We start from the raw sequence: 12,285 nt of genomic DNA on the forward strand, positions 1-12,285 counted from the left end.
AAATAAATATTTAAAAAATCTCTCTCTCTCTCAAAAAAAAAAAAAAAATATATATATATATATATATATATATATATATATACACACACACACACAATGTAAACTGACAAGAAGCTCACAGGGCATTTTAAAACCTTGATTGAGAAAATAATTCTCTTTTTAGATTTCTTTCAATCTCCAAGGAGATTGTTTATACCAAGGAGAATATTTAGATTTAATTAGATCCTATTTGTCTTTAATACTAATCTCTCACTTGGTACTTTCTGGGTTTTTGCTTTTTGTTTCGGCTTTTTTAAAAAGCCAAGAATTGAACCCAGGGGTATTTTATCACTGAGCCACATCCCAGCCCTTTTTAATTTTTTATGTAGAGACAGGGCCTTGCTAAGTTGCTGAGGCTGGCTTTGAACTCTTGATCCTTGTGCCTCAGCCTCCCAAGGTGCTGGCATTACAGGCAGGCACCAATGCACAGAGCCAGTAATCTCTGTTTTTTTTTTTAATATTTATTTTTTTTGTTGTTGTAGTTGAACACAATATCTCCATTTCACTTTTTTTTATATGTGATGCTGAGGATCGAACTCAGGGTCCCGCACGTGCAAGGCAAGCGCTCTACCACTGAGCCACAACCCCAACCCAATCTCTGTTTTTAACCAAGAGAAAGGATCTTAGTGTCCAAGTATTCATAGTATCTAATCAAAATTTAATAAATTGCTCTTACATTGTCTTTGTTTTTCACAGTTACACCTGCTATTTTCAGCAAAGATTCTAGTTTTCCATTTGTTAGTAATATAAAGTTCCCTTTAATTTTTTTTTTTTTACATTTTACTTATTTATTTATTTACTCAGGGTGGGTACTAGGGATTGAACTCAGGGGCACTTGACCACTGAGCCACATCCCAAGCCCTATTTTGGATTTTTAAATTTAGAGATAGGGTCTCACTGAGTTGCTTTATGCCTCGACTTTGCTGAGGCTGGCTTTGAACTCCGTCCGATCCTCCTGCCTCAGCCTCCCAAGCCACTGGGATTACAGGCATGCGCCACTGTGCCCAGCCCTTTACATTTTTTATAATAGAAAAAAGAAAGAAAAAACAAACTGTTTCAAACTTAAGGAAAAGGAAAAAAATATTTAAAACCCTGGCATTTACCAAGTGTCTTTTGTGTGCCAGTTGCTGTTCTCAGCACTTTCCAGTGATCCCAACAAGGTAGTTATGATCACTGTGTCCATTTCACACAAGATCATGTAAATAATAACTGATGGAGTTGGAATCAAACAGTCCATGCTACTCTGTGCAGTGTGTGAGGGGAAAGTGCAGTTTGAGAGATACTTTATTTTGCACTTCTTGCCATATCTTTAGCCAGACTCTCTCACTTTTCCCTCAGAGTGTCCTGAACAGTGCCACCATCCTGCCTTCATTTCTGCTGTCCCCCAACTAGTATGTCCTCCCTTATCCCTCAGATAATCTAAATTCTACCAGTTCATCAAGACCCTTCTCAAAATTCAGATTTTCCAAGAATGCTTTCCCTCCCCCAAGTACTTTGGAAATTCTTACTGTCTTGACTTCACCTGTATGTTGCCTTTAATCCTTGTTACAGAAGACATGTTACTCCTGTGCTTAAATGCCTTAACTGTGGCGTTTAGAATAAAATCAAATGTCTCCTAGAGCAAAGCAGCCCTTTCACAACTTTTTATCCTGTAATTTGTCTCCAATTTCATATATACATGTCTCATTTCTCTCCCACTACATTGGAAATGCCTCAAGAAAAGAAACTGTTTCTCCTGATCTTTTTGTTTTCTTCTGGTGTTACTTTCTTTCTTTCATTACTTAAGCCTTTTCTGTGTAATGACAAATTTTGGAACATCAACATGCCTAGAAATGGTACAGAAGAGAAGGAGAGGGCTCAGCAAATCTCTCTAGAACCCAACATCAGCCAAGTGGCCTGAGCCCACCCCCTCTCATCCTCCATGCTCTCTCTTTCCTCTCCAGGCCACTTGTACCATCACATCCTCCTCTGCTACACACACGGTCCCTGCCTTCTCCGTGACCAGAGAGCCTCTCTCTGTTTTCTAACACACAACACCCACATGCCCTGCGGGCAGCTCACTCCATTTTTCAGAATTTCTCAGCAGTTTGACATGATTAGAAGTGGGAGAGGGTGACCACAACAAATAAATGTCTTCAGCTAAGTGTGAGATAGGTCCTAACGATCCCATGTGTATCTAGGATACATCTTTCAAGTAAAGAAGAACAGCACATTTTAGTAAAGAGAGAAAGATGTGGTTCACTCCTTAAGAAGGCTTTTGTAGGACTGCCTGCATCTGAAGCTCTTTTACTTCAATCTGAGTCCAGTGGGTGGCTGGTGAATTAGGGAGTAGGAAGTTGGAGTCTTGGGGGCTATTTTCTCTGTCTCTGTAGATATTTTTAAAGCTACTGCAGCTGATCACTGAGCATCCCCTAACATTACAAACAGAAAAATAAGATAAATGAGAGTCTGGGAGTTGGGGGCACCTTACAACTTCACACAATGGAAGTTGAGCAGCCAAGCCCCTGCTCAATGGTCACTCTCGCCCCTCTAAGCCTGTCATGGTGTCTTCACCCTCTTTTCCTCCTTTTCTTTCCAGTGGGCATTCCTCAGGATGCAGCCTCTGCCTGGTGACATCTCTGCCTCCTCCCTTTGCTCGCTGAGTTTATTTTGACTGTCCAAATGTGTAACTGGAAAACAGCATCCCTTGAGACTTCCACTCTCTGTGGAAACAAGCCACCAGGGCTGGGTGTTCTTGAACATACCTTTTCTCGTTTTTTGAGGACTCTGGAAAATAATGTCATCCCTGTCTGCCTTGGCTACATGCCCTTTGTAAGCCTCCTTTCCTTTGTTCCAGGTGAGAAGCGCCACTGTTTTGATGTCAATTATAATTCCAGCTACATGTATGAGAAGGAGAATGAGATGATACAGACCCGGATGATGGATCAAGCCATCAACAATGCTATCAGCTATCTTGGGGCTGAAGCCCTGCGCCCCTTAGTCCAGACACCACCTGCCCCCACCTCTGAGATGGTTCCAGTTATCAGCAGCATGTACCCCATAGCCCTCACCCGGGCTGAGATGCCAAATGGTGCCCCCCAAGAGTTGGAAAAGAAGAACATCCACCTGCCAGAGAAGAATCTGCCTTCTGAAAGAGGCCTCTCCCCCAACAATAGTGGCCATGACTCTACGGACACTGACAGCAACCACGAAGAACGCCAGAATCACATCTATCAACAAAATCACATGGTCCTTCCCCGGGCCCGCAGTGGGATGCCACTGCTGAAGGAGGTCCCCCGCTCTTATGAACTCCTCAAGCCCCCTCCCATCTGCCCAAGAGACTCCATCAAAGTGATCAACAAAGAAGGGGAGGTGATGGATGTGTTTCGGTGTGACCATTGCCGCGTCCTCTTCCTGGATTATGTGATGTTCACCATTCACATGGGTTGCCATGGCTTCCGTGACCCTTTTGAGTGTAACATGTGTGGATATCGAAGCCATGATCGATACGAGTTCTCGTCTCATATAGCGAGAGGAGAACACAGAGCCATGTTGAAATGAACATCAGTACAGAGATTGCACTAAGGATTCAATCTCATTTTTAAAAACTGATAACCCTACCCTAACAGGTTGCTCTCAGATCCACACTCCTTTCCACACCATTTTTAGTACGGTCATGTTTCACATGGATAGTCAGAGAAACCCTGTTTTCATTCAGACAGTGTCTGCAAATCTTCTTTTTACTTTTGTGAAACCTTTGTTTTACCATCAGTTGAATTTTAAGGAATTTAAAAGCCAAAGAAGTATTTTGTCATCATATTTTGCAGCAATAGAACAGGCCATCCGTTGAAGTCTGTTGCCAGTCAGAACAGTCCCTCAATTGTGCTGCAATAGATTCTTTCTGAGATATATCAGTCATATATTGAAAAGCCTTTTAATCCTTTGCCATGAAGAGGAAGAACTGACCAGCTGGCCTTGCCCTTCTGCTCTTAACACAAGACTGAAGGGTTAGGATATAATCTCCCCATCTCAAGTTATAGTCCAAGAGTAAGGAAAAGAACTGTTACCAGTAACTAAAGGCCCTGATCTCAGAGCATCAGACACATCTCCTATCACATAAGCAAATGGTCATTTGTTGACACTTTTGCTTCTTCCCTTTCTCCTCTCGTCACCAGTGAAAAGCTGAGCCACTTTAGGCTAATCCAGTTGTCTACTGGAGAAATTCTGTACCAAAAGAACTGATGGTTTTAAATATAAACATCATTTAAACTCCAGAAAGTTGTCCACTGAGGATGATGGCATCCATTTCCATTGATCAAGATTGGTGCAGCAGGGTCTGAAGTGAAATGGTTTAGCGCACCAACAGGGAAAAGAACCCAGCAGCTACCTAAAAGTTCATTTCCCTTCATGGAGCATTAGAGGACAGACCCAAAGCAAACTTGAAAATGATTTTTTTTTCCACACACCACAAAAACAAGGATCCAAAACATAAGGCTTGGCCTCCTCCTCCCCTCAGGAGGGGAGTCAGTGATGGACGCCATGTTGGTTATTTAGTTCAGAGCTGAACTTGGAGATGGGGTGAGCCGGGGCACCTCTACTGACAGTTTCTCCTTGATCAGGCAGGTGTAGACTCTCTTTTCCCCCATTTTAAATGGAGCTGCTGGTATTCCATGAAAATCCCTGAAAGTCTAATATAGCTTCTCCAGATTTATCAGTCATCTTTGTTGTGATTACTGGTCATCCAGCTATCGAAGAGAAGTGCTATGATAATTTGTAATACCAGCAGTGGACCAGGGGTCACCAAACCTGTTTACTAAACCCTGTATTTGCCACTAATTAGTTTGTAACTTTGAACAAATCATTTAACTCTTAAAACAAAGTTTTTTCAACCATAAAATAAGTTGGATTTAGATCTTCTCAATGGTCCCTTCCAGCTTAATTTATACATTATTATGCAGTAATCACAAATTATTCTTTAAACTTCTTAATATATGGGTATTAAGTAGAAAAGTCTGTATATGAAAATGTGTTTCAGATTTCTTGGGTATGAAAATGTTAGTGCATTAACTTTTTCCTTAAACCACCCCAGTTGTGAATGTGAAGAAATGGTGAGGAGAAACAAAAAACAGGAGAGTATTTTGATCTTGCCCAAAGTGTATACACAAATTGGCACCTGCAGCTTCTTGCCAAAGCCTTTCTTTCTTTCTTTTTTTTTTTTCTTTTTCTTTTTTAAGAACTTGTGTTAGGGAAAATAAATTCTGCTTCCAGGGACAACTTCATGGAGCCTATTTACAAATTAAGAGCCAGCTTTATGAACATTTCTACCAGAGCCAAGAATTCCGAATTCCTGGTAGATTAGCGTTTTAATTTCTAAAGGGCTTATGCATTCGGCTCTAACTCAACTCATTTATGTGCTGCCAGTAATTAAAATATTCCACCTCAGACTGCACAAATGGCTTATCCTTCTTTGTAGCATGGCGTCTGTCTCAGGGGGAAAAAAGGGGTGGTTATGAAATTCCATGGCAACATTCCCAATACGTTTGAGCTTTCTGCTAAAGGGCTAGGTGTATTTTGGTGTGTAGTCTTCAGTACATTACTGTATTTCTGCAACACTCGGCTCCAAGCTCTGCCAGATCACATACACCCATTGTGAAAGAGGAGCTGCTTATTATATGCTTGAAATATCACACATCCTGTTGACTCTTTGGGGGACAAGAGAAGAGAATTGGGAAGCAGGGACTAGTAGGAAAGAAAGCTGAGGAAGGAAAGTATTCCCACCAAATGACTGTTCAGTCCTGCTGAAGAGACCAACTTTTGCATCTCAAGATGGTAAACTAAGGCCCATTCTACCAGCCTGGGGTCTCTACAGGTCTGACCCTCCTTTGTCCTATGACTAATGGACTCACTGAATGACTTGTATTCTTCTGAGTGGGGTGACACAAAGCCTGTACCTCCAAGGTAGCATCCTGAGCCTCAGTGGGTTCCCATTGACTCCAGAGAAAATGTGTATGTGGAGCTGCATGTTCTTAAGTCTTGAAGGTGAAACCAGTGGTATGCAGTGGTTACCACCACCCACGGAAACACTTCCTTCTTCACAAGCACTCCTTTTACTAACACCACCCTCACTGGGGTGAGGCTGAGGGGAGACGCCTGGAGAGAAGGGTCAGGATTGCTTCCACCGCTGTTGGGCAGTGAAGTCCTGGAGGCAGTTTCAGGAAGCACATCGGGTTTCTTAAGTAGAGGCCCTGAGCATGAGCTTAGTCTCTGTCCTTCCTTTCCTACTAGTCTCCTGTAGGTAGGCTCCCACCCCATATTAAGGAGGCCACAATCTGGGGACCAACCACACCAACAAAAAGCTCCCTTTGCAGCCAAGGTGCAGAGTTGAGGTGAGGATCGAAAGAACAGAACCGGATCTCCAAATGCTAACACAATTTGAAGTGTTGCACAGGCCCTTCCTCCTGGCAGAGAACTAAACAGAAGTGTCTCTCCCATCACCCTTCGCCACCACCACCAGAGGAGAGAAAAGTACCGATAAATCCACCCGTCTGTAGATACCTTAAGTCACTCTTCCAAGAAGTCATTGAGTGGCACTGATAAGCCAGCTAATCTTAGCTTTGCTATCCATTCTGAGCTGTTCCTGACTCAGCTTCTGACTTTACCAATGACAAAATTTCTTACCTTATAAATGGAGCACTTACCATTTTTCTAGGCCTATATTCACAGGGTCCCAGAAAGAAAATGACCTCAAATTTCTTTTGCAAAGGAAAATGTTTGAAAACACAAAAATCTTAACTAATTGAAACACCGTATTATTAACTGTTTCCCAAGTAGCATCTGTATGGCTATTCTCTTCCCTCCTCTGCTTCTTTGTCCCCTCTGTTGAAGATGAGATTTAAAGGTTTTAGGGGAAAAGCAGTTCTTTTGGCCTGGGATATAGCACAGTGGTAGACCACTTGCCTAGCAAGGTGCTGGGTTCCATCCCCAGCACAAAAATAGACAAAGCAAGCATATTTCTGAGACATATCTCAGAGCAGGCAGTAAGACCATCATGACAATGTTTCTCTGAAGGCCTAACTTTAAGCTGCACTCTACTGAGAGAAGGCATATGGATCTCTAGTAGAGCTTTGGAAATTCAGGGACACTTAAGATTTGTGAAAGAGCTTGGACATCTTTGAGGACTCAAAGACTCAGAATGAGGACTTGTGAGCTCAAGAAAAGAAAGGGGAGTGGTGAAAATTCTCTCCTAAAAAAATAGCATCAATAGCAGAAAAAGATAAGCACTATGAGTGATATCTCTTATCCCTCAAAGAACTGAAAACTATTCTTATGTTCATACAGAAAGTATAGTTCTGGAAATCTCTATAGACATAAGTAGGATGAGCAGAATGACTTGGGATTTAAGTGCCTAAAATGAGGACAAAGTCTAGACCTGAAACTAAAGGCTAGACCACTCTAGGAAATGGACTGTTTTGTAAGGTCACAGGATGGAATGGTCCCGAGTAGGAACAATGAACCGGGGGTTGAGTACTCCTGGCTCTAAGGACTGTGGACTTAGAATTCTGAGTCTAGAAGTTTTATTTCCAGAACTTGTGTGAGCTCAAAAAGTAACAAAAGCTGTAGATAGTCTGTACCCAGCCGTGCTATCAATAACAGGTTTTTGCACTTTGAAGAAATTTGATGCAAGTTCCCTCTGAATATTATAATAATGGACTATCTTATACATTGACATTGATTATGTTGTTATTTGAAATTGGAAATTAATGTTTTAATTAAAAATGTAAGGACACCACAATATCTACCTTTCAGAAGTGTTGTGAGGTTGATGTAATTTTGTCTATGGGTTAGTTCTACTTGTTTGTTTTGTTTTATTTTGTTTGGGACAGAGGGGTGGGGATGGGTTATGTTGGATGATTGTAAATTTTCTGCTATATGTACTAAGTCTGGATTTAAAGACATGAAAAATATCCCAAGACCCTACTAGAGCCATAATAGTAATCTCATTGCAAATGAAGGTAACTGATGTGTAACAGTTTCCTTCACATTGTTCTAGTGCATCAGAGTAGAGACTATGCTGAACCTTGGAACCAGTGTCAGTTAACCACATGCTATGGATGCTTCATGGTGATGCACCCAGGAAACTAGAATAGCTTTGCTCCCTCACTGTCTTTGAGCTTCAACTCCATTGACCCCACTCCAGGAAGCCTGGAGAGTGGCCCCACAGTGCCAGCCGCCTCTTTCCGAGCCCTTGCAATACATCCACAGGGCCTGTTTCATATTCTGAATTAAGTGTGGTTTTGCTGCTTTCCCTTCTGAAGAGACTGAGAACACACATTTTAACATGCTAGGAAAATGGGGCAGCCTTAAAAATGACTGATCCCATTGCTAATGACTCATTTTTAAAAGGACTTTTCCAGGTTAGCAGACAAGGCCCTACGTGGTGGGCCAGCTTCTGTGGGTTCACAGAAACCAAAGTACTGTGGGTTGCAAAGAATTAGCAGGTCATTTAAAAAGTAGACATGTCTTCACCCAGACTGTGGTTTTGCATGCTCAGGTTCTCAGTCTATGAGCTTTGGGGAAGGATCATTTTGGCTACTGGAAAAACCGTACCTTATTTTAAATGTCTGGTTGCCAAAGCCACCACACGTGTGGTCTGTGCATGACCCTGGTCTGCAGAATGACGAGGAAGGAACACAGGAGGTTTGGGGCTCAGAGTGGCCTTACCGCCAGGAGCACGGCCGGGAGCCCTTGCATAGCAGTTTCCACTTGGCTTGTGCTCACAGCCTCTCCCTCCCATCTTTATTTCTCAGAAATGCCCCCTACCCAGTAGAAGCTTTTTTCCCTTCCTCTGGAGTTTTTCCCAGAATTCAACCATTTGGAGCACTGTAAAGTGCCCCCTCCTCTGTAAAGACTGTCCACAGGGGCTGGGGTCGTGGCTCAGTGGTAGAGTGCTTGCCTAGCATGCATGAGGCACTGGGTTTGATCCTCAGCACCACATAAAAATGAAAAATAAAGATATTGTTTCCACCTAAAACTAAAAAAGTAAATATTAAAAAAAGGACTGTCCAAAGCCTGCTTTGAGCTAGCCATGCTGATCTCAGCAGAACATGAGTGCAACATCGCGTATGAAACAGCCCTGCTGTGCTGTCAATGTTTCTTTACCGTGTTCAATTTTTACACTGAAAAAATAAAAAAAAATTCTGGTGTGTTTAAAATTAATCCTGGTGCATGCCTGTCATTTGTGGGTGCTGCTGTCAGAAAATGGAAGGGTTTCATTCTGCCCCAAGGAATATTTTTTTAATTTAGCCCCTCTGGCTATTTCTCTCTTCCCTTTTTTTTTTTTTTTTTTTTGGCCCTAATGGGGATCAAACACAGGGTCTCACACATGCTAGGCAAAAGCTCTAACTACTGAGTTATACCATGAGCCCTCCTCTGGCTATTTCTTAAAGTCCAGGTATAAGGTGAATGGGATTATCACGGAAATAAACCATCTCCCCTGAGGACTTGCTAAAACTGCACTTGGTGTCCTGCTCTGGCACAAGACCCCATGGTAGAGTTCTGGTTCTACTGGTCCTTAGCTGGGGAAGGGAACTCAAGGAGGCTGGGGGCCCTGAACTTGGCAGGATCAATGCACTGAAAGCACAGTGTCTTTCTGTGCTACTTGATGCCCCTCCTGTTCTCCCTCAACAGAGCGTCTTCCTAACACTAGCCAAGTCCTGGCCTTTTCATCTGTTAGATCTCATAACATTTCCACATTGGGAAATTCAATTTGCAGTCATTAAACTCAGCCACATTAAATACAGTCTATAAGCCAGGGATGGTGTGCATGCCTGAAGTCCCAGCTCCCTGGGAGGCTGAAGCAGGAGGATTGCTTGAGCCCAGGAGTTCAGATCAGCCTGGGCAACATGTGAGAAGAACCTGTCTCAAAAAATGATAAGTCTATAGGTACTTGGAGGACCAAACCTAAGGTGTTGAGAGAAAATTCCTGGGAGAGTGGCATAAGATCAGGCTCTCTTCCTGTCTTGTTCTCTTAGACAATATTTAAGAAGGGTTTGAGAGATGATCCCGCCTTCTGCCCAGCCTCATCTAAACTATCCCCACCCCGCTTGCCCTCATCTGTAGAAGAGGCAGAAGAATGACCTTTTGGAGCTTGGGACCTTCTGGAGTTTGGGATCAGTAAGCCAGGTTGGTGGCAGCATGCCCTGGCTCTGCGTGCAGTACCATCTCCCTCCCTTCTGCTTTGAGGAACTCCAGCAGGTTTTCCCTCCCCACTCCACACCAAGGACAGGGAGAGGGGAATGGCAGAGCAGCCTGCCTTTGTATTTTAACATTAAATAATTCAAATCAGCCTCTCCCTTGCTGATTGTCAGCCTCAGAGAGAATGGTAAGTGGACTTCCCCAGCCCCACTCCCTTCCCCAGGCAAAAGCGGCTCAGGGAGAAAAGGAAGACAGGGAGGCCTTGATCCCTTTTGCCAAGGAACAGGGGAGAGACCCTGCTTCCTTCCAGCCTGAGGAGAGTTTTCTTTCCTAATTCTTGGGAACCAGTTTGTTGCTTTAGGAGGTGGTGAGCCGCCTGGCAGGGGAAGCCACCCCACACCTGCAGCCTCCTTCTCCTCCACCCCCATCCCTCAACACCCCAGGTCACTCATGCTGCCAGGGCCAAACCTCCACCTGCAGGCAACTGCCACCCAAAGACAGGCAGGGGAAAGGACCAAGCTCCCTACCCTTTTCCCTATTTCTTAGAATCCAAGGTCTGAGGAAGAGTGGAGGCCAGAGCTCTGGAAAGACCAGAGCTTGGAACTTTCTGGAGTTTGTGGATGGCCCAGGCCAGAAGTTGTAGCTGTGGAGCATTCCCAGGTCAGACAGTTGTTTGCATAAAAGCCAAAAGCCACTGCACCTGGGGTGGGGAGGCCCTCTGGGGAGGTACTCCCTGACTTGGGGCAGAGGGGAAGGAAGGTGTCATGGAAAGTCCCTGAAGGACATGGGGTGTTGAGTTTGCTGTGGTTTTGTTTTTAACTCTATCTTGACCTGTGAAGTAGGCAGCTGTCTCCCTGCCCCCAAAATAACAGACCTTCCCCCAGAATAACATGCACATACCCAAGGAGAGAGCACTGCAGTGGAAAGAATGGAGGTTAGAGGGCCTGTGGGTGATGTAACCTGCCCCCCTGCTCTGGGAGTGAGGGGGCAGGAAGCCCCAGAACAGCCCTTTCCCATCACCTCACCTCCCTTCTCAGCCCCCCAGCCCCTGGGGCCAGAAGAGCTGCCTAGTCAAATAAACCACAGCCCTGGGGTGGCTGGTGGATGGGAACCAGGGGGGTAGGTGCCACCTCCTCCCCCAGGCTTGTCCTGCCACTAGCACAATTCCAATCCCACCCCCACTGGAATTACATTCTCAGCCTCCCCACACAGACTCCTGGGGAGGGGTAAATACAGAGTGAATCCACCAACACTCTGAAGTCCCCAGCAAGATAGCCTGTTGCAGGCTCCTGTGAGTACCTGAGCTTCTGGGTTCCAATCTCAGCCTTGCTGCTCTCTGATTGCCCAGAACACTTTGCTTTTCCTCTTTGGGCATCCTGGTAGTCACAGGTCTTTTAAAGACCTTTCAGGTGGGACTCTAAACTCAGCCTCAACCTCATTGCTCTCCCTGGCTCCAGAACTTCCTGCAAACTCCAGAAATCAGACCAAAGCGCCTGAGGATTTGTTCCCTCTCCCTTCTCTGCCCACCAGCCTCAGAACCTGGGAAACCGGTGCCACGATGTTGCTGGTGGTGGCGGCCTGTGATTTTCTGAAGAGGTCACTTTCTCAACTGTACTATGAAATTTCAATCCTGGCCTAGGGGTGGGGGACAGAGAGGTATCAGGCTCCTGTCCCCTCACCTGTGGAATTGTAGGAAGCTCTGCAGAGTCCAGCACCCTTTCCAGGATTCTTTTGATTCCCCGTGGACCAGACGCAGATTCCCGGGTTGGGGGTCTGGGAGAGGAAAGCACAGCGGGGCGAAGAGGGGAAGGGGTGCGACGCGAGGTGGGAGCAGAGGGGGTGTGAGGGGCGGGGCAGCTGCACTTCTGAGAAACAGCTCGGGCGTCTCAGCAGCCCGCAGCCTAACCCCCGGCCTGCGGCTTCACAGCTCGCTCCTGCTGACGCCCACGCTGCTCAGGGCCTCTCCGGGGGTCTGCAGCCCCGGCGGGGGCGGCGGCTGCGAGGGAGGAGCGGCAGCTGGGGGGGGGGGGACAGCGCGGCGGAACCCAGGGGCGTGGAAAACCGAGGAAGGCG

The 12,285-nt window shown here is 45.2% G+C and overlaps 1 protein-coding gene across 4 annotated transcripts in view; it reads left to right on the plus strand.

Moving 5' to 3' along the window:
- Ikzf3 (IKAROS family zinc finger 3) overlaps positions 1-9,234 on the plus strand; it is a 90,871-nt gene extending 81,637 nt beyond the window's left edge. For all 4 annotated transcript variants that reach the window (XM_015506628.2, XM_048785122.1, XM_048785134.1 and 1 more), the window contains one exon: positions 2,876-9,234. In XM_015506628.2, coding sequence (XP_015362114.1) covers positions 2,876-3,579 — 704 coding nt within the window. In that variant the 3' untranslated portion in view covers positions 3,580-9,234. The remainder of the gene's footprint in view (positions 1-2,875) is intronic.
- The last annotated feature ends 3,051 nt before the right edge of the window (positions 9,235-12,285 follow it).

The sequence above is a fragment of the Marmota marmota genome, unplaced genomic scaffold, assembly GCF_001458135.2.
Source record: "Marmota marmota marmota unplaced genomic scaffold, marMar, whole genome shotgun sequence".
Classification (NCBI taxonomy): domain Eukaryota; kingdom Metazoa; phylum Chordata; class Mammalia; order Rodentia; family Sciuridae; genus Marmota; species Marmota marmota.